This window comes from Eleutherodactylus coqui, chromosome 6 (genome assembly GCF_035609145.1).
Source record: "Eleutherodactylus coqui strain aEleCoq1 chromosome 6, aEleCoq1.hap1, whole genome shotgun sequence".
In the NCBI taxonomy this organism is placed as follows: Eukaryota; Metazoa; Chordata; class Amphibia; order Anura; family Eleutherodactylidae; genus Eleutherodactylus; species Eleutherodactylus coqui.
In genome coordinates this window covers 219612460-219635827 of record NC_089842.1, presented here as the reverse complement: position 1 = coordinate 219635827, position 23368 = coordinate 219612460, and the positions used below count along the sequence as shown (strand labels likewise).

General features: G+C 43.9%; 1 protein-coding gene across 2 annotated transcripts in view; it reads left to right on the top strand.

The window, feature by feature from the left end:
- Positions 1–3517: 3517 nt before the first annotated feature.
- The window catches only part of LOC136631610 (nuclear receptor ROR-gamma-like), a 29209-nt gene continuing 9358 nt past the window's right edge, over positions 3518–23368 (top strand). For both annotated transcript variants that reach the window (XM_066605896.1, XM_066605895.1), the window contains exon 1: positions 3518–3629. In XM_066605896.1, the coding sequence (XP_066461993.1) occupies positions 3587–3629 (43 nt within the window). In that variant the 5' untranslated portion in view covers positions 3518–3586. The remainder of the gene's footprint in view (positions 3630–23368) is intronic.

Genomic DNA, 23368 nt, shown 5'->3' with positions numbered 1-23368 from the left:
ACCGGACGATACTATGCAGGTCCTTGAAGCGAAGACGAAAGCCCGCCTTATAAACGACCAAGCGGAATGTAAGAGGCTGAAGGGCGTGTTCCGGGCAAAGGCCAAGAAAGACAGGGAGCGGTACTATAATGCTCTGGCTGATGAAGCTGAGGAGGATCTGAAGTCAAACAATCTATAAGCAGCATACAAAGCAGTGGCCATAATCCGAGGCACCAGCTGGAATATGCAATTCACAAATCTGATAGCAGCCCTTGTACCAACGATGACGGGTCTCTTCAACGTTGGCGTGAGCATTTCTCATCCGCCCTAAACCATTCAGCAGCTAATCCATGCCACGACCTCGATGACCTCGCATCTGTTGCTGTGGATGACCATTCTATGCCTACGGATCCTCCGTCACGGGAAGAGGTCCATTCTGCTATTCAGAAAATTGGATACGGACGTGCCGCAGGCTCAAATGGCATTCCACCTGAACTGCTGAAATGTGCAATTGAGGTGATAAGAACTGCTATTTCTGCGCATCTGGTCTTGTGGGAAAGTCCCTGTCGAATGTAAGGAGGGCATCATCCTCACCCTGTACAAGGTGAAGGGCCCAAAAACAGCATGCACTAGCTACAGGCCGATAACGCTCCTTTCGGTTCCCGGCACAGTCTTCGAGCACGTTCTTCTCTCAAGGATACAACCACTCCTGACTTTCAAGTGGAGACCCTAGCAGTCAGGCTTCACGGCAGGCTGCTCCACCATGGATGCCATACTTGCTCTTAGCCTCCTCTCAGAGATACATAGAGAATTTAACAAACCGCTCCTCGTTGCGTTTGTCGATCTCAAGGCGTCGTTCGACTCGGTCGACAGAGAAGCCCTCTGGAAGGCCTTGCATGGCATTGGCGTCCCCACATCCCCTCTAAACCTACTAAAAGACGTGCATCAGGGCACATTCGCCAAAGTTTGTATCAACAGTTCAACCTCTGCTAGTTTTGAAACCTCATCTGGTGTTCGACAAGGTTGCGTCTTGGCTCCCGTACTCTTCTGCAGGGCCATTGACTGGATTCTTCAGCGTATTGTCCAATATTATAGGGTGACTCTTCCGGAGTATCACTTCACCGACCTGGACTACGCCAAAGATGTTGCACTCTTGGATGTCGCAATTAATAATCTGAGACGCTCAGTGAAACAGTTTGATTTCTAGGCGTCCTGTCTTGGGCTTCACATCTCTTGGCAAAAATCAAGCTGCAGAATCTAGGAGCCGGCGCAATCCCTTTGGACCTAGGCGTAAATGGCCAGAGAGTCGACGCTGTCAGTGAGTTCATGTACCTCGGAAGCGTTCAGCACACAGATGAGAGGATGCTTCCAGACATCCTGCGGAGAATAGCGCTGGCAGCCTCAGCGATGAGGTCCCTAGATAAACTCTGGCGGAGGCAGAACATAACACTCGGACCAGCATAATGCCAATATTATTGTACGGCTCGGAGATTTGGACCTTGCTTTCACAAACCACTGAGCGTCTGTAGTCCTTTCACATGCGATGCCAACGCCAGATTCTCCGTGTCTGTTGGTTTGACTTCATCAGATCCAAGCTTGCACGGGGCTTGAGTCAATAACAAACACAATAACAAGGAGACAACTTGCACTTTTTAGTCATGTTGCACGCTTCTCAGAAGCTGTCCCGGCCCACGGTGCTCTAACCGCAGCAATTGCTAGGAAAATCGAGAGACGACCCCCTGCCGGATAGCGGAGGCCTCCTGGTGGTCTGCGGCCTATTGGGTACAACAGATAGGCAACGGTACCTCCTCCAACGTCATTACTGAATGGAACAATGTTCTCAGTCGCGGTCATTCCAGATCGGCACTACGGACCCTCGTCGTCCAAGCAAGATAACTAACATAGGAACAGTATTATAGTACTTATATTATTATACATAGGAACAGTATTATAGTAGTTATATTATTGTACATAGGGGGCAGTATTATATTATATCCCTGTACATAGAGGGTAATATTATTTCATTCATGTATATAGGAGCAGTATTATATAGTAGTTTTATTACTACAACCAGGACATTGAAGCAAGGTCCCCCATGCTCTGTACATCACTCTTCTCGTTTTGATCCTGCTCTGTGCTTCTTGCTATTTTCTATCATTTGCTGCAGTGTTACTTGTTCTACTTACCTGATACTTTCCATTGTACAATATTCATTGCTGCTTTGGTTTTGCCTTGTAAGCTTTTTCAAAGCAGAGCTGCGGTTAGGCAGGTCTATATCTTACTGCTCTGTGGTTAACACGTTACAAGGTGTGAGGTGACACGTAGCCTGTCAAGCATCCCACCAGCTGTCACAGGGCATCATGGACACGAGGCGGGCATCGTGCTGGGTGTGGGGGCCCTTCTTGTGTATTGCTAACATCTGTATATAAAATGTGACAGGTGCATTGTTCTTTAGCTCTGTCCATGACATACTTTACTGTGCTAGCAAACGTGAAATGATTGTGACAGTAAGTACAATATATATATATATAATATGAGAGAGTTCCCTTGGCAATAGATGAATCATAAAGTGTCCCGCTGATGTGATCCCCAGTATTCAGCTGTAATCTGTGGAGAGACCTGACTGTAAGTATTCCCTGCAGCACCCCCTCAGGGAAAATTAAGCATTACAAAATGTCCATTTGTATCAATGGGCTGTCCATGTAATGCAGGATAGTACGGGTCCTCCAGAGCAGGAGACACTCTTTGTAACCACTCTGCACTTTGGCCAAGAGAAAAGGATCCTGAACGGAGGACCCTCCGTGATTAACTCAGAACTCCCTAATAGGGTGCATGACAATGGGTTTTCTAGACTAGACTATTCCTTTAAGAAACCCCCTTCCTTGGTCTGGGCTCTTAAAGGGGTTTTCCAAGTTAAAAAGTTTTTTCCAGGCAAAATACTATTGATGACATATGGTCAGGATAGGCCATCCATAGGCTGCGGTCTGCCATTTGGGATCCTGGCTGATTAGCTGTCAGTGCAAGGGTACACTGGGATCAGCGTGGAAGCTTCTGTTTTAACCCTGCTGAAGTGGCCCATATTTGTAATTGCGGGTGCAGCTCCCAATAATTTCACTGAGACCTCTGTCTGCGTTTTGAGCACGGGCCACTACACAGGTCAGGGCAGCGTCTTCCGCTCTGACCTTGGTGTATCCCAGCAGACAGTGGGCACCAAGTCAGCTGGGATTATATTGTGGTTTTGTGCTGGAAGCAACTCCGGATTAGCAGACGGATCAGTCAGACTACACGTACATTTGCCAGATGCTTCCAGCCACGGTGCCCTCACAGGTGCAGCACATCTTAGTGCTGCATATTCGGTTATCATGTCACTGGTTTCTTTCATCTTATCTTGGAGGTTCTAAGATCCTGTACATCTGTGCTGACCCCAAAGCATTAGCTGTAGGGCATGGGTGCTACCTGTAGGGGGCCATGTGCCTCTCCCAGGTAGGAGGCTTTAAGTAGATGAAGTTGTGATTGAGCTCAGTTGTTGGCAGCCCGGCCCCTTGAGCACTACTGGCTCTTCGCCCTGAAGATATCACCTGTGATCTCAGGACCAGCTGAAGTCTGGATGTGGTGGGCACAAGAGCAGAAGACAATGTCAAACATACGAGGTATGACCCCGATCGCTTTATCTCCTCTGTATATCTCAGAATGATTCATGTCAGGGGCCAGGGATGTATAATTTCACTAATGTGCTGATATGAGACATTAGTGGTAGTGTCAATCAGTGGTAGTGTCTGTGGCACCGGTGGATGGACCAGCACTATCTGCGGTTGGATCACTATGTAATATTTCAGCCGTGTCATATTGCATATTATATTGTGTGTGTTGTTTGAATGATTTTTATACAAGCGTATGGTGGCAACATCAGGGGTATTTACCCCATTTGTCTCGTATAATGTCACACATATGCGATAAATACGGTATGTCTAATGGCAACTGGTGGCTACTTCAGCTTCCATATCTCTTCACACGTGCGTCTTCTCTTATATCTCGCACCTTTATGTAAATTGAAGCATAAATTAACCGTTTCTGCTTTTTCAGTTTGGCTTCAGTCCTCACTGGTGTTTGCATTTCTGATTTTCCATGTGACTTCACACATGCGTATTTTCAGCCCATGTGCTGCCCGAGTCTGCAGTGGGCTCATAGTATGTAGTCAATGCGCCAATTTGCACAATGTTTTTTTTACACAGACATGCCATCTATGTAAAAAAAAACGCAGAATGCGCTATTTTGATTGATCTGTGGATGATATTTGTCCATATCAGTCAATGTGGGTGCAAAAAGAAACAGAATCACAGTCTGTGCCGTCCGCATTTCATTGATCAGAGATGCAGAACGTTCTGAATAGGGTCTGTTTCAGTTTTTCTGAGGATGTGAAAAACGGATGAGATATGGAGGTACAAGACGGATACACGGACTGCATGTAGACATCACAGGAGATGAACGGGGACAGTAACAAACATGCCAGATAAGGCCACTAATAGCAGTCGATGGACCTCTGTCAGGCGTCTATCATGTTCAATCAGATTTTGTCTGTGATTTTGTGCGGCACAGATGTGAACATGACCCTATCTGTGGTGCCGCAGCAGTGCAGGTAGCATACAGATACATCTATAGGTATATATCTGGTATCAATGATATATGTATTAGGTCTAGAGATATCCCGATATGTGTCCATTATATGTTAATGTATATCTTGTATATGTTACCGTGTTTCCCCGAAAATAAGACAGTGTCTTATATTAATTTTTGCTCAAAAAATGGACACTATTTAAATTGACTTTTTTTTTAATTAACCATAAGCAGCACTTAATTTTGGAGTAGGGCTTATATTTTAAGCATCCTCAAAAATCCTTAAAAATCATTTTGCATCCGCAAAAATCCTGGAAAATTATGCTATGTCTTATTTTCAGGGTATGTCTTATTTTCAGGGAGACAGGGTATGTATGTGCATTTTCTATGCATGGTATGGGTAAGTTATGTATAGTATTTATTTATATGTTTATAAGTTATTTATATATATATATATATATATATATATATGCTTTTTCTATGCTGTTATTCATTAACATGCATAAGTATTTTATATATTTGCATTCTATATTTGTATGTTGTATGTTAATGTTCTTTTATGTATATTTCATGTTTATTTGTGTATGTCCTATGCATGTTATGGCTATGATATATAAAAAAAAATCAAAAAATCTTTATGTACCAATCATATTAAAGTTTTTCTATTTAAAATTTACATGACATAAAATTTACATCAACCAGTATACTAATGCATATTTGACTGATGTACTGTTTTGTGGGGGGGCTGCGCTCTCTTGTTAAACCTGTAAATTAGAAAAATAGAAATATTTTAATATGATTGGTAAATAAAGATTTTTTTTTTATATTTTCCCAAACTGTGTATTGAGATCTTTTTGGGGTCGATATAATTATATACACAGCTGTATATGTACATATGTATGCCCATTGTTATTTTGGAGTACGATATATAAAATATATGTATATTATATGCGTGTATGTGTATACATTTGTGATTCCAGTATATATTCTGTATTTATATATGTGTGTATGTGTATACATTTGTGATTCCAGTATATATTCTGTATTTATATAGAATGTTTCAGCCTCCATCTCTGTTAAAAGTTTTTATAGCTCTATTAAAAACACAACAACAAAAAGGATGAGAATTTACTGAAACCCAAATAAGCATCAGACGTAGCAGAGCCGGGCAGTGGCAAGAAAGTTCTTATGTTCACACGGAATTTATTTGCAGTTGCTCACATCCTAACAGCAGCACAACGATGGGGTATTACTGCCCTGTGTGCTGGCAGGATGGCAGGACAGACAGAGATTTTATATAACATAATTAACGGACTCAGAGAACAGAGATTAACATTATAAATCAGTTTTTCCCCTTATATCCTAACCAGCAGCACAAAGATACCAATACAAATATCGTTGTGCTGCTGTTAGGACTAAGGGAAGACAGATAAACTATAGAAATTAACGTCTGTATGGTAAAGTGGGAACATTAATTGATTTCTAGCTGATGTATACTTTACAAGTGCAGTCTATCCATTGTATGATCTACTTATCTATCTATCTATCTCATATCTATTTATCTATCTCTCTATCTCATATATATCCATCCATCTATCTCATATCTATATGATAGATAGAACAATATGGGAAGGGAAGTGAAAGGTAAAAATATACAGCTAATATACATTTGAGAACCTTGCTGGAAAGTGGAAAGTGGAAAGAAATGCAAAAGCAAAGTAGAGGAGCAAGAGACACCGATCACAAACTAAAATGTGTCTACACAAATGCACAGAGCCTGGGAAACAAGCAAGGAGAATTAGAGCTCCTAACACAGGAAGAGAAATATGATGTCATAGGCATCATGGAAGCTTGGTGGGATTATGATTGGAATACAAGGCTTGAAGGATACAACTTTTGTATGGGCAGTGTATGCAATGTTGTCCATACGCAATAGATCACATTTGGGCAGCAATTTATATGCAACCCTGCTATGAAACAGAACAGGGAATAAAAAAAAAGAAGACAAAGTCACACTGCGCATGATCACGTGTGTGAGATACGAGGTCATGCGCAGTGCACTAGCTGCAATATGCGGTCTGTGCTGTGCCGACTCACACAGATCGGTAAAATGCTGAAGGACTTCTGCAGCGTTTTAAGGATACGATTGTGTGAATAAGCCCTTAATAAAAGGAAATGGTTGAGGAAGTAAGGGTGGCTGGGACCTTAGGAGGCAGTGATCATGATATCCTTAAATTTTGAATAACAAGGAAGGGAAGACCTGAGAGGACTCAAATTTTAAGGTTGGATTTCAGAACAGCAGATTTTAATGGACTCTGAAAGAGGGTAGGAAGAATAATATCCAAGGTTGGGAAATATTGCTCAATTAGATTCTCACAGTACAGTTGTTAACAATAAAAAAGGCACATACAGAATGGGAGGAATTGGGCTAAGTAACCGCACATGTGAAAAAGACTTGGGTATACTAATAGACCATAGACTGAACATGAGTCAACAATGTGATGCAGCAGCCAAAGAGGCAAACACAATTCTGGGATATATTAAGAGAAGCATTGAGTCTAGATCACATGAAGTAAATATCTCCTTCTACTCTTCCTTGGTTAGGCGTCATCTGGAATACTTTGTCCAGTTTCGGGCACCCCAATTTATCCTCTTCCCACTATAGGAGGTACATTTATGTCCTGCAGCGTTGGAGTATGTATAAAGAGAAAGTGGCATTTAAATCCCCGTGGGGTGGCTTGATAGACTGCCTGCCTGATCGCAGTATGATGTAATGCTATGGACTAAAAAAAAAAGGAAAAATAGAAACAATAAATTTTTAATATTTTTTTTTTTTTTTAAAGTAATAAAAGTTTTTGTTTTTTTAAAAAACCTTTTGCCATATTTATAATAAAAGAATCTAAATAATAAAACAAAAATACTTATTTGGTATCGCTGTGTCCGTAAAAATCCAATCTATCAAAGTAATGCATTATTTACAATGCATGATGAACGTCGTCAGAAAAAAAAATAACACCAGAAATGCGGGTTTTTTGGTCACCATGTCTTTAAAAAAAATGCAATAAAAGCGATTAAAAAGTTGTATGTATTCCAAAATGGTACCAACGCAAACTACAGGACGTCCCGCAGAAAATGAGCTCTTTCACAATGATGTCGACAGAAAAATCAAAAAGTTATTGCGTTCAGAAGATGGCGGCAGAAAATAATAAAAAAAATTAAATCTCTTTTAAAAAATATAAAAGTAGTACAGCAAAAAAATAAGTAAATAAATAAATATATATATATATGTGTGTGTGTGTTTGATATCGTAGTAATTGTATTGACCCATAGAAAAAGTTATCATGTTATCAGCCTTATTCTCATTTGCACAAGGAAAGACTAGAAGCAATGGAATGAAACTGAAAGGGAGGAGACACAAATTAGATATTAGACAGTGAGGGGGATCAATGAGTGGAACAGGTTGCCACAGAGGTGAGTTCTACTTCAATGGAAGTCTTCAGAGGCTGGACAGACATACAGACATCTCTCTGGGATGGCTTAGGCTGGCTGTCCATAGGCGATAGTTTATAGCGTTATCCGCAGCGATAAATCACACATGGATCACGCTTGAAACGCTTTTTATAACTATAACTATAGAAAGTACAGCCTGATGTACATGAGTGGAAAATCCATCGCGATTTTCCACTCGCGTCTAGAAAATCGTGGCATGCCGCGATGAACCCTTTAATGATGATAGGTTCATTGTGGTGACTTTAAATGATCATCCCCAGTGGAAATCCACTCACGAGAATCCACCCTGCCCGTGCACAGGGCAGCCTTAGTGAATCTTGCACTGAGCAGGGGGTTGGACCCGACGACCATGGAGGTCCCTTCCAACTGTACGATTCTATGATTTTATCTATCTATCTATCTATCTATCTATCTATCTATCTATCTATCTATCTATCTCCTATCTATCTATCTATCTATCTCATTATCTATGTATATATCAAGCTAATATATATCTGATATCTATCTATGTATCTATGTCATATCTATCTATCTTTCATTTACCTATCTCATATGTATTTATTTATCTAATATTTATCTCATTATTTATGTATATATATAGCTCTCTGATATCTATCTATCTATCTATCTATCTATCTATCTATCTATCTATCTATCTATCTATCTATCTCATATCTGTCTATTTATATATTCATCAATTCATCAATCCCACCTCCACAACAAGATGTTGATTGGTTCTTTGACTACTGCTTAGCCAATCTATGCAGCGCTGGATAAACCAATCACAGCCATCGAATTGGTTCAGCCAGCACTGCATTGATTGGCTGAGCAGTGGTCGATGAACTAATCGCAACCATCGCTTCCTGGAGGCGGGATTTATCTATCCTGTAACTAGGAAGTAATGTTATACGACCGGCGAGGACTGTGGGAAGTGTGTGATGGAGCTATGAAGAGGAGAGAGAGGGACCTGAACCCGGACCGAACCTGCTAGATAATGTATTCATTTTTTTATGTAGTGTAAGTAGGGCTTATTTATAGGGTGGGGCTTATAGAAGACGCACTGAAAATCCGGCTAGTGCTGATTTTTGGGGTAGGGCTTATTTTCTGGACTGTGGGAAGTGTGTGATGGAGCTATGAAGAGGAGAGAGAGGGACCTGAACCTGGACCGAACCTGCTAGATAATGTATTCATTTTTTTATGTAGTGTAAGTAGGGCTTATTTATAGGGTGGGGCTTATATTTGAAGACGCACTGAAAATCCGGCTAGTGCTGATTTTCGGGGTAGGGCTTATTTTCTGGAAGAGCCACCACCGCTCCCGATTGACCCACCATACTGTATAACAGGAAGGGTCCCCAGTAGCGCAGCAGCAGCTCCTCGTGTGAGGTCTATGGGAAGAGCGGAGCAGTAAGGTGCGCAGGCAGTGCTAGAAGGGCTGGGAAATTAAGTGGATGACGGGTCTTGTCACTGATGATTTGCAGCATCCTGATCTGTACCGCAGCTTTTCTGCTACCATTCTCTTCACACTGTGCAATGCTTGCAATGGTTTATCATTGTACAGGAGGATGACAGCAGAGAATAGCAGTAACAGCCACAGGGCACAGCGGCCCTAAATATTAGCTGGGGGACCGGCCCAAGGGTTCTGTGCCCCCCTGTTCCGGGCTCAGCCCACCCTGGGAGCCATGATGGCAGGAGTTCAGTGCCTGACCGCTGTGGCCACTGATTTGCTATAGTGGTCATCAGCAGTGTGAGACATTGCTGCTCGCCACTTGCAGAGACTGGCGATGGACTACTGTCTTCCTCCTGCCCAGCTATGTTGATGCAGCCGGCTCCTTCACTGCTTGCCTGCAGATCGCTTCATTGTTCATGCACTTATCTGGAGATAAGAGGTTTGTTTTTTTTTATAAAACATGAGTTTTAACCCTTTAATCACTTCAGTTCCCACGGCTCTGTCTATCTCCCCGTCCCCCCTCACAAGAAGCTGCATGCAGCTTCTCTTCCAGGAGCTTCTCTCCCTGCAGCATCTCTTCCTGCAGCTTCTCTTCCTGCAGCATCTCTTCCTGCAGCTTCTCTTCATGAATCTTCTCTTTCTGCAGCTTCTCCCTGCAGCTTCTCTACCTGGAACTTCTCTCTCTGCAGCTTCTCTCCCTGCAGCTTTACTTTTTGCAGCTTCTCTCTCTCTGCAGCTTCTCTCCTTGCACCTTCTCTTCCTGCAGCTTCTCTCCCTGCAACTTCTCTTCACAAAGCTTCTCTTTCTGCAGCTTCTCTCCCTGCAGTTTCTCTTCCTGCAGCTTCTCTCCCTGCAGTTTTTCTCTCTGCAACTTCTCTTCCTGCAGCTTCTCTCCCTGCAGCTTCCCTTCATGAATCTTCTCTTTCTGCAGCTTCTCCCTGCAGCTTCTCTACCTGGAACTTCTCTCCCTGCACCTTCTCTTCCTGCAGCTTCTCTCCCTGCAACTTCTCTTCACAAAGCTTCTCTTTCTGCAGCTTCTCTCCCTGCAGTTTCTCTTCCTGCAGCTTCTCTCCCTGCAGTTTTTCTCTCTGCAACTTCTCTTCCTGCAGCTTCTCTCCCTGCAGCTTCCCTTCATGAATCTTCTCTTTCTGCAGCTTCTCCCTGCAGCTTCTCTACCTGGAACTTCTCTCCCTGCACCTTCTCTTCCTGCAGCTTCTCTCCCTGCAGCTTCTCTTCACAAAGCTTCTCTTTCTGCAGCTTCTCTCCCTGCAGATTTTCTCTCTGCAACTTCTCTTCCTGCAGCTCCCCTTCCTGCAGCTTCTCTCCCTGCAGCTTCTCTTTCTGCTACTCAGGAGGTTTTCCTGTAATGCTGTATTCTTTCTTTGTTACTACATCATGTTATTGTACTTTTTAGGAAGTCTCTTCTAAAACTCCCACAATGCACTGGTAGGATAGTAGGAAAGTAGGATATTTAATATTGTACCATTTTGTTATAGTATATTGGGCCTCATTTATCAAAACTGTCTACCCGCACTTCCTGGAGAGATACAGTGACTTATCAAATAAGCATGGTGAAAGATTTCACCAGGAGATATGTGCAATTGAAAGATGGTATGAAGAAAAGTGGATATCTGCGATGCTAGCTGATTACTGCCTGTACCAGCCATGATCAGTATGAATGCTGATCACGGTTGTTAAACCTTTAAAACTTTTCCCATAATTCTAAACAAAAAATCAAAACTAAAAACTAAAAAAACATATCACTGTGTCTGTAAACATCTGATCTATCACAGCAACACATAATTTATCCCACTTTGTAAACATCGTCATAGAAAATACACATCCCCCAGAATTGCACTTTTTTTTGTCACCCCATCTTCAAGAAAAAAATTTAAGAAAAAGCTATCAAAAAGTCGTATGAACTTCAAAATGGCACCAATAGAAACTACAGGATGTCCCACAAATACTGAGCCCTCATACAACTATGTCAAAAGAAAAATAAAAACGTTATGGCAGTCAGGTAAACGCGGCAGAAAATGATTTTATATATATTTTAAAAGTAGTACAGCAAAAAAACTATACAAATTTGGTATTTTTGAGATCGGACCAAGCCTCAGAATAAACTTATCATGTCATTATTGCTGTAGTGTGAAACCGTAGAATACCCCACCACCAAAGATGGCAGAATTGTGCTTTTTGTATTATTTTACTCCACTCAGAAATTTTCCAATACAGTAGAAAGTTTTTCAGTACATTATACGGTACATTACATACTATCATTGAAATATACAACTGATCCTGCAAAAAACAACTCACAGACAGCGACGCCGATGGCAAAAGAAAACAGTTATGATTTTTTGAAAGTGGGGTGGAAAAATCAGAAATGGAAAAAAAAAAGGTGCCGTGTAGAGATGAGCGAGTATACTCGCTAAGGCACATTACTCGAGTGAGTAGTGCCTTAGCCAAGTATCTCCCCGCTCGTCTCTAAAGATTCGGGGGCCGGCGGGGGGGGAGCGGGGAGGAACGGAGGGGAGATCTCTCTCTCCCTGCTCCCCACCGCAACTCACCTGTCAGCCGCGGCGGCCCCCTAAATCTTTAGAGACGAGCGCGGAGATACTCGGCTAAGGCACTACTCGCTCAAATAATGTGCCTTTCGCGAGTATACTCGCTCATCTCTAGTGCCATGTCATTAAAGGGTTAAATGAACACAGAAGGGAAGAAAGACAAAAGAAGACAAAACGGATCTCTTAAAAGCGCGTGCAAATAGAACAAAACAAGCTGATAGAAATGGTCCTGCGCCTACCGGTCAGCTGAACAAATGGAAACCGCGGTTTCTCTTCGGTTCTGTTTTAAATCCGTTTTGCTATTCGTTAAATTTTTTTAAAAAATGAATCCATTAGAAACAGAAAGCAAAAAGGTGATGTGAACAATCCGACGTGCTGCGCCCACAATCATATGTAGTAAGGAGATGGTGGGTTTTAATCCATTAGTCACATCTGGCGGCACCTGCATGCGCCAGTCAGAAGGTGCCGTAGGTTTGTGCTATAATGTCAGTGGTCACGCCCCCTAGGGGCTCTTTCACACCACCATATACGTATTCGGTCACGTAAACACACTGCATATTTCCTGCATGCGTATTGCATATCTGCAGTGTATTTGCTGAGTAGGCAGTTTTTTTGCGCGTAGATTTCCGCATATATACTGCGTTGTTTTCATATATACGAAGGCGTGATAGATTTCACTATTTGCTCACCGGCTTTCCTGTCTACATGCGTAAATACTCACACCAGCGCAGAGAATTGATCACTCTCAATTACCCTTTTGCGCACACATTTTGCACACACAAGAAATCCCGCAACCTGCTCTATTTTGGTGCGCAAGTGCATTTATGCAGCAAAGGCACCATAGGAGTCTATGGGGGTACGTAAATGTGCAAATCGAAACCTTTTTGCACTTACGCTTGTCTGAAGGACCCCTACATATGCATGGAACTGCATATTTGCTGCATATGTACACGATCCCGTAGACTTGAATGGGCCCTCACGATGCGTGAAAATGCACAAAAATAGGACGTGCTGCGATTTTCCTCATGCAAGCGAAATATATGTGAAAAATACGTTCATGTGAATAACCATAAGAAATCAACGGGTTTTCTTCTGTGCATATTCCTCGTGTAATACGCAGCGCAAATACACCTGGGTGAATGAGTCCCAACTCCTCACTCCACTCAAACCCCGCCCATTTCTCAGACACTTTTGAAAAGCGGCGTAATATCTATTAATTTTGGCGACAAAGTTCTTTGCTGAGAACCAGGCGGAATACTTGGCGACATTGCCTGGCAGCGGCGGCCGGGCCAGTCTAACCTTTTGTGGGGTTGACTTTCCCGTCAGGATTGAGCTGATAAAAGGGAGCGTTACCGTCATTTCAGGTTGCCGGCGGCTCCTGAGTAATAACCGGCCGCCGGTCTGCGCTGCTGACTCACACTGAGATCTACTCGCTGTCACTTTGATGTTTCAACACCCACAGGAAAAGCCTAGACGTACATGAGTGTCACCGGGGGCGGTGGAGTTGTGAAATATCCCGTCCGGGGACCGCTGCTCTGCGTACTGATTGGAAATACCACAGGGTACCTGAGTGCAGCGTGCGAAGCATAGAGGCCGCGGCCCAGATAGTGGCGATCGCATGGCGATGCCCAGAGAGGAACTAAAAAAGTTCTAAGAAGAGTTAAATAGGTAAAAAAAGCTTAAAAAAACAGGGAATGAAAACTTTTTTTCCATTACAAAATGCTTTAAAATGCCAGAACAGGGCGTCAGAGAAAAATACACAACGCCAGAATTGCACTTTTTTGGTCCCCCTGTCTCCCCCCAAAAGTTGAAGAAAAGTGATCATAAGTTCATATGTATCCCAAAATACTACCAATAGAAACTACAAGTCACCTTGTAAAAAAACAAGCCCTCGCACAGCCTCAGCTGAAGAATATACAAGTTATGGGGACAGAAGATGCGACAGAAAGTCTTTTTTTTTTACGTTTTTTTTTTTTAATATTTCAAAGTAATACAACAAACAAAACTACATAAAGTTGGTGTCGTCATACTCATACTGACCCCCAGAATAAAGATAACGTCACTTATACTGCTATTGCAACGCCGTAAAGACAAAAAGAAATAATGCAATTGTGTTTCTTTTCTATTTTAACACACTTAGAAATGTTTACCTTTCTCCATACATTATGTGTAGTGACCCAGATGCAATCAAAAGTGTATAGACTTAGATAGATGGAAAGTGTGCATATGCCTTTAAATGGTCAATAATGTGTTAAATTTGCACCCTAACCTGCTCTCATACCTGCCAATCTTCCCTAGTTAGCTTAGGGATTGGATAGTCAATTTTGCCTAACCTAGGATTGGTTGAGTAAGAAGGTATAAAATGTAGAGAGTGGGCGGGGTTAGTGAGTCTGATTTCTGTGTGACCGTTTCAGGAATAAAGTTGGATTCTTTGGATCAACTATGCACCATCTATGCTGCCTCTTTCTACCTTGAATTTTCTACAAGTTTGGATTTGGGTCAAATCCTGGGGGCATGCATTCTTACATCACTACTAGAGATGAGTGAGTATACTCACTAAGGCACATTACTCGAGCGAGTAGTGCCTTAGCCGAGTATCTCCCCGCTCGTCTCTAAAGATTCGGGGGCCAGCGGGGGGCGGGGAGCAGCGGGGGAGAGTGGGGAGGAATGGAGGGGAGATCTCTCTCTCCCTCGCTCCCCGCCGCAACTCACCTGTCATCGGTGCCGGCCCCCAAATCTTTAGAGACGAGCGGGGAGATACTCGGCTAAAGCACTACTTGCTCGAGTAATGTGCCTTAGCGAGTATACTCGCTCATCTCTAATCACTACGCTGCATATGTTGTTTGTCTGGTGAGTGCCGCTGACAATATTCAGATTGTACTACATTGGGGTTAGTGAGTCTAGTCCAGGGGAGCCTGAGATAGAGACCGGGGAGGAACCAGGAGAACATCTTTACTCAGAAGTCAGTGCGATGGGAAAGAGAATGAGTACTAAGGGCCAAGTTATTCGGAAGTGTTAGTAGAGGAGAGAGAGAAGTGAATAGTTCAGTGGGAAGAAACTGAAGCCAGAGTCATTGTAAAGGAGCAGGCCAGTAACAAGTTAGCCCTTACTAGTCCAAGCCAGCTAACTAAATCTATAGTGAATAATGCCCATGGACAGGTCCAAGGAAACCTCACTTCTAAATTCTCAAAGCTAAGGAAAATGTTCTAATAATGCCTGCCATGATCTATTTAATCCAACGTAATTCAAATGGTGCAACTGCTACAAAGAAAATAACTTTCTTTCTCTTAATAAGACCGGCTGCACATGGGCAGGTCGGATTCCACATGTGGGAGCCCACAGCGGAATCTGACCCTGTGCCCAGCCAATGTCCGCGTGTACCTGTATTTTCTTCTTCTTTTCATTTCTGCGGATGGTCCGCACTACTCGTCATTGTACCTGCGCAGTACAGATTTTTGTCTTAGACTCCTGCTTTTTCCACGGAATCTGCGCCGCGCCTGAAATTTGGTGGTGTACTCTGGCACCTATTAGGCTGCGAGGTTAGACACGCCATCGACCTTCAGAGATATAGAATGGTGTCTAACTACCTCTATGGAGTACTACAAGAATAGTAATTAGCTGCGAGAGATATACGAAGAGCCTTGTCCCGCCAAAGTGATCCCCTTGTATGCAAATATATGGGGAGCTGAGAGATCACAACGTTTTTGGAATTGGGGTTGCATGTACTGTGCTTGTTTCTGGTGCTGTATCATGAGCTTAGTTGTAGTGATGTCTTAATGTTATGGACCTGGTTCTGGTACTGTATTTATGTACTGAGCTGTTCTGCTGTGGGTATTTCGCTATCTTGCTACTTTCTACACAAGCAGAATACAGGCAGGCATAAGTGCCATATACATTTATAATTTTTTCTCATGAGATGTAAGGGGTGGCAGCAAAAAATTTTGCCAAAGGGTGCCATTTATCCCAGGCAGAAAGCCAGTAGAGTGGAGTTATCTGCTGACCATAAAGGATTCAGCAGTCTGATGCAGAAGCAGAACAATCTGCACTATGTGAACGGGAGCTGATAAATTACTCTTCATCAGTACGGCACATCTAGATGCTGCGAAAGGCAAAGTGAGAAGAGCTGGCCCGATGAGGTACAAATATAGCAGAGCCCTCCAGCTGCAGGCGCTGCAAATCCCCCCCACTCTTCTTCAACGCCCTACTAGGGTTTTGTAAGGCTCCTGAGCACCTGGAGCCAACGTACGGGCTCCCACTACAATCAGACCACAGGACGCAGCCGGGACGGCACGAGGTGAGGCTGGGAGAGCGCCGCAACTGAAGCCTCTAAAAATAGCAGCTGGGAAATACGCGCCGATCCCCGCCATGTACCTCATCGTATGTATTACCGCACCTCAGTAAGCTCCTCAATACAGGAGATACCTGTGAGTGACAGAACATAAGCATTACCGTGTTTCCCCGAAAATAAGACAGTGTCTTATATTAATTTTTGTTCAAAAAGGTTTAACTTTTTTAGATGTATAGCTGCCTGGACACTATTTAAATTGACTTTTTAAATTAACTATTAGCAGGGCTTAATTTTGGAGTAGGGCTTATATTTCAAGCATTCTCAAAAAGTCTGAAAAATCATTTTGCATCCTCAAATTCTGGAAAATCATACTATGTCTTATTTTCAGGGTATGTCTTATTTTCAGGGAAACAGGGTATGTATACACGGATATTACTAGACGCTTCTCAACCCTTTCCTGTTGCAGCTGTTTTCATTAGTTTCACTTTTCCTCCCCACTTTCAAAAAAATCCTCTGTTTTTTCCCAGTGACAGATCTATAAGACGGCTTGTATCCTGCAGCTGTGTTTTTCATTGGTACCATTTACTGTAACGTATAATGTAATGGAAAAGTAAAAAAAATGTTATGAGTGGGGTGAGATAGGAAAAAACACAATTGCGCCTTCTATGCATGGGGGGGGTTATGGCGTTCATGGTACAGTAAAAATGACACAATGACGTTATTCTGCGGGTCAGTACGATTATAGCGATACCAAATTTAGAGAGTTTTTTTTATGCCGTAGTACTTAAAAAAATAAAATATATTTTTTTTTAAAATTGTGTTTTATCGCCATCCTTTTAACCATCGGAACTTTTTTACTTTTCCATTAGTGGTGATGCGTGAGGCCTCGTTTTTTGCGAGGTGAGCCGTTTTTCACTGATCCCATTTTTTAGCACATACAGCTTTTTGATCACTTTTTAATCAATTATTTCTTGAAGACGGAGAGACGAAAAAAAAACCACAACTCTGGCATTACATACTTTTTGTTCTAATGGTATTTATCCTTCAGGATGATAATTAATGAAATAAGTGACATTTTATTAAACAGACCTTTTACAGATGCAATGATACAAATTTTTATATTTTTTTTATTTTCTGATGTGATGTCTAGGAAAGGGATTTAAAAAAAATATACATTTTTTTAAGAACTAAAAAATCTTTATTTTGCATTTTTAGTCCCCATAGTGGACATGAATTTGAGTTTATTTGATCACTTTTACAGCAAAATGCAATACTAAAATATTGCCTTATACTATATTCTGAGCAGCGTTCTATTAAGACGTGCCACAGGCATGTCTTAACAGGAAATCATTCATGGCAGCTTTAAGAAGGCAACAGCCTGCAATGGCATCCAAAAAGCATCCCACAATCTAAATTCAGGACATCTCAATCCAGATCGGGACATGCTGCTTTTAGAATTGACAACACAAGACTACACTGAAACAAACAAAGCTAGACAAGGAACAAGGGATCGCAAAAAGATAACTAGGAACAAGATACTAGATACAAACAAGGAATATCGGATATGCACATAGCCTACGCTATAACTAGCAACACACTGCAGAAGCCAGGAATATTTCAAGAGGGGCGGATAAAGAACTCCAATCCAAAAGAAGATTGAGTTGCGGCAGTGTGGTCGGCTGACCTGCTCTAATGGATCACTTGTAAGACACTTATATGGCAACAGCTCCAACAACAAACTAGTAGATAGGAGATGATAAATCTGCAGAACTCCTGCTGTCCATAACACTTCTAGGAGCATGGGGGCATATTTATTTTGTCTAGTATACCAGTTTTCTGGTGTAGAAAAATTGCAATTTTGGTGCATGCAGCAGATTTGCAACTTTTTGAAGTTTTCCCCTTCAGGCATTGTATCTGGCTCTGTTATAGGAGCACTGTTTCTACTTCTATTATAGAGGCACCGTGTTTGGCTCTATTATGGGGCGTTGATGGGAATTGTTATAGAGGCGCTGTATCTGGCTCTGTTATGGGGTCAGTGTAGCAGGTTCTGTTATGGACATTAGGCTAGTGGCTATATATATAGGCTAGTGTATATACAAAACAGATACCAACAAACTGAAGATGTTTTTGCCCTGTGACAAACCCCAAGCCGGGCACAGAAGTGTACTAATGATATCTTCAGTGTGATACAAGCACTGGCAAAATAAATCTGTGCCAACTATAATAAACATTTCTGTTGATCTACAATGACAATCCCAATTATACCAATACTATGCACGAGGAAACTATATAGCCTGCATTACAGAACCCGGCCTCCAGAGGGTGCTGTGTACTATGCCAACAGCAGGTGCAATCTAAAACTGGCTTAGTGACTCCTTAGTGACCACCCATATGCCTTTCTGCGGCGGTCAGTAAAGGACTTTATTCTGTAGACCGCTTGTATGATGATGAACTGGCACTTATTCTGACAGCAGGAACTAGACTAGAGGAACTACTGATCCCTGCAATTTAACCCTTTACATGCTGCGGTCAATGTGACTATGGCATGTAAAAAGCAGACAGAGTAGAGAGGGAGCTCCATCTGTCACCCATCAGACCCCTGTGTTCTAATTGCCGGGTCCCGATGGGTTGCAGTGGCACCTGGAAGCTTGAAGATGGTTAATATAATACACTGCTATACTGAAGTATAGTAGTGTATTGTCAAAACAATCAAAAATAGTGATATTGAAGTTGGGACAAAAATAATAAGAATAAGTATTTTTAAAAAACAGTAACAAGGGGAAAAAATAAGAATGTCAACACCCCACTGTGCCCTCTTTACTATGTCTAAAAAAAATTATTAATAACAAAAACACTGCAAATCTGGTAATGCCGTGTTTGTAATAACCAATGGAAAAAGGTTAGTACATTAGTTAACCTGCACTGTGCAGGTTGTGAAAAAAAATAAACAAACGTGGCAAAAACAGTTACTTTTGTAGATCTTGCCTCACAAAAAAACAGAATAGAAAGCAATTAAAAAGTTATATGGATCACCAAATGGCACAATACAAAGTATAATTCGTCCCACAAACAAGATAACCTCTTCAACAGCGCTGCTGATGGGGGGGGGGGGGAAAGTTGAGGGCTTCAGAATTGAGGTCTGCCTATACTTTTGCTAAAAAAAAAATGTTACTGGGGTCTGCCTATACTTTTGCTACAGAAATGTTACTGAGGTCCGCCTATACCTTTTCTACTGAATGGTTTGAGGGGTCTGCCTATACTTTTGCTACAGAAATGTCACTGGGGTCTGCCTATACTTTTGCTACAGAAATGTCACTATGATCCGCCTATACTCTTGCTACAGAAATGTTAGAGGGGTCTGCCTATACCTTTTCTACTGAATGGTTTGAGGGGTTCGCCTATACTTTTGCTACAGAAATGTGACTGTGGTCCGCCTATACTCTTGCTACAGAAATGTTACAGGGGTCCGCCTATACTCTTGCTACAGAAATGTTACAGGGGTCCGCCTATACTCTTGCTACAGAAATGTTACAGGGGTCCACCTATACTTTTGCTAAAGAAATGTTACTGGGGTCCGCTTATACTCTTGCTATAGAAATGTTAATGGAGTCCGTCTATACTCTTGCTACAGAAATGTTACAGGGGTCTGCCTATACTTTTGCTACAGAAATGTTACTGGGGTCCGCCTATGCAGTTTCTACTGAATGGTTTGAGGGGTTCACCTATGCTTTTGCTACAGAAATGTCACAGGGGTCTGCCTATACTTTTGCTACAGAAATGTTACTGGGGTCTCCCTATACTTTTGCTACAGAAATGTTACTGGGGTCTGCCTATACCTTTTCTACTGAATGGTTTGAGGGGTCTGCCTATACTCTTGCTATAGAAATGTTACTGGGGTCTGCCTATACCTTTTCTACTGAATGGTTTGAGGGGTCCGCCTATACTCTTGGTACAGAAATGTTACAGAGGTCTGCCTATACTTTTGCTACAGAAATGTTACTGGGGTCTGCCTATACCTTTACTACAGAAATGCTACAGGGGTCTGCCTATACTGTGGGTGCACAAAGACTTCCCATCATGGTGTTTACCTATCTGGCACAAATACACTGACTGACTTGGGCAGAAATGTGGGCCATGGCCGAGGTCCTTGGCGGGGTGAAACTCTGCCATGTTTGGGCACTGTGATTTCTTGCTGTGTAATACCATCTTTGTGCATCCACAGCATAGGCGAGCCCAAGGAACTCAAAGACTTCCCATTGCAGTGTTGAGCTATCTGACACCTACACAGAATGAAGTGTGTGGGGACCCATGGATTTCCCATAGCTATTTAACTCATGGCACCTTGGGACACACAAGGTGGAGGCTGGGACCGAGCCTGACCCAGGGCCCACTCACGTACTTCCCACACAGATTATTGCAGGTCCTACCTCAGTCATGGTTTCTCGGCCTTATTATGCCACCTCCTCCTCCTGCTTGGGGTCTGGGGATCAGCGCTGGGCAACATGTATTTTCTCTCATGTTACCACAGTTATCTGAGACACTGGTTTGGGCCAAACAAAAGGAGCGTTACTGCATTGATGAAACGTTCACAGCTGCACTAGCATTCAAGTCTGCTTTATGCCCACGATTGCTGAGGGTGTGAGCCGAGGCCGAGGTCCTTGGCAGGGTGAAACTGCCAAGTTTGGGCACTCTGATTTCTTTATGTGTAATACCATCTTTAAGTTCCTTGGGCTCGCCTATGCTGTGGGTGCACAAAGACTTCCCATTGCTGTGTTTTACCTGTCTGGCACAAATACACTGACTGACTAGGGTAGAAATGTGGGCCGAGGTCCTTGGCGGGGTGAAACTCTGCCATGTTTGGGCACTGTGATTTCTTCCTGTGTAATACCATCTTTGTGCACCCACAGCATAGGCGAGCCCAAGGAACTCAAAGACTTCCCATTGCGGTGTTGAGCTATCTGACACCTACACAGAATGAATTGTGTGGGGACACATGGATTTCCCTTTGCTATGTAACTCGCGGCACCTTGGGTTACACAAGGTGGAGGCTGGGACTGAGCCTGACCCTGGGCCCCCTCACGTACTTCCCACACAGAGTATTGCTGCATTGTGGAGATGTGTAGAAGTGCTGGCACCTGAGTCCCCTTTATGCCCATGTTTGCGGCTCCTGACAATTTTGTGACGGAGGTGGCATGGGATTGGAATGATGATCGTACGTCAATTTATCATCCATTCTCAACAGCATTATGAGCTATCGCCCACACTTTCAAAGAGGGTCGCTGCCTGGCCCTGCCAACCCTCTGCAGTGTGTGTCTCCGGTTCCTCCTCATCCAGTAAGCACTTATAAATAGACATGAGGGTGGTGTAGCTATGAAGCGAGCGTGTGGCATGAGGCCAGCTGAACACTGCGTAGGGAAACATTTGTGTGTGTTGTGGACGCAGGGTCGTGCGGGGGTGTTGGACAGCAATGCCAGCATGTAACCCAAGAGAAGAGGCAGCGGTGTCACCCGCAGGCAGTGATTGTCAATGGTTGCAGGTAGTGTGGTGCTTAGCTAAGGTGTGCCTTGCTAATGATGGTTTGTCCGAAGCAAATTGTTAGGGGGGTGACGCCAGACTCTTGCCCCCATTTTGGCTTAATAGTGGGACCTGGGAGCCTCAGATGTAGCTATCTGTTTCTGTGGTGTTTCCATGACTTTCTGATGTTTTCTGGTGCTTGACAAGTCATGACCTATGCGGAGCATCGGTCCCATACAAAAATGCTCGAGTCGCCCATTGACTTCAATGGGGTTCGTTACTCAAAACAAGCTCTCGAGCATTACGAAAAGTTTGACTCGAGCAACTAGCACCCGAGCATTTTGGTGCTCGCTCATCTCTAGTTATAAGCCCTAAGGCACGACGGAGGACTTGTAGCAGCTCTGTTTTCTAGCACTCAGTCATACAGGCTCTCTCCTCTGCACCTGCAGGGTAACACCCGGACCGGGGAACGTTTGGGTCCTATTCCTCCTGTATCTGCTGCCGGACAGGGATGGCTGGACTGTCCTACAGCCAGACGAGACTGCCTGAACTGTCCCACAGCCGGACGGAGATGGCTAGACTGTCCTACAGCCGGGCGGGGATGGCTGGACTGTCTTACAGTCGGGCAGGGATGGCTGGACTGTCTTACAGCCGGGCGGGGATGGCTGGACTGTCTTACAGCCGGGCGGGGATGGCTGGACTGTCTTACAGCCGGGCGGGGATGACTGGACTGTCTTACAGCCGGGCGGAGATGGCTGGACTGTCCTACAGCCGGACGGGGATGGCTGGACTGTCTTACAGCCGAGCGGAGATGGCTGGACTGTCCTACAGCCGGACGGGGATGGCTGGACTGTCCTATAGCTGGGCGGGGATGGCTGGACTGTTTTACAGCCGGGCGGGGATGGCTGAACTGTCCTACAGCCGGATGGGGATGGCTGGACTGTCTTACAGCTGGGCGGGGATGGCTGGACTGTCTTACAGCTGGGCGGGGAAGGCTGGACTGTCCTACAGCCGGGTGGGGATGGCTGGACTGTCCTATAGCCGGGCGGAGATGGCTGGACTGTCCTACAGCTGGACAGGGATGGCTGGACTGTCTTACAGCTGGGCGGGGATGGCTGGACTGTCCTACAGCCGGGCAGGGATGGCTGGACTGTCCTTCAGCCGGGCGGGGATGGCTGGACTGTCCTACAGCCGGGCGGGGATGGCTGGACTGTCCTACAGCCGGGCGGGGATGGCTGGACTGTCCTACAGCCGGGCGGGGATGGCTGGACTGTCTTACAGCCGGGCGGAGATGGCTAGACTGTCCTACAGCCGGACGGGGATGGCTGGACTGTCCTATAGCCGGCGGGGATGGCTGGACTGTCCTACAGCCGAGCGGGGATGGCTGAACTGTTCTACAGCTGGATGGGGATGGCTGGACTGTCTTACAGCTGGGCAGGGATGGCTGGACTG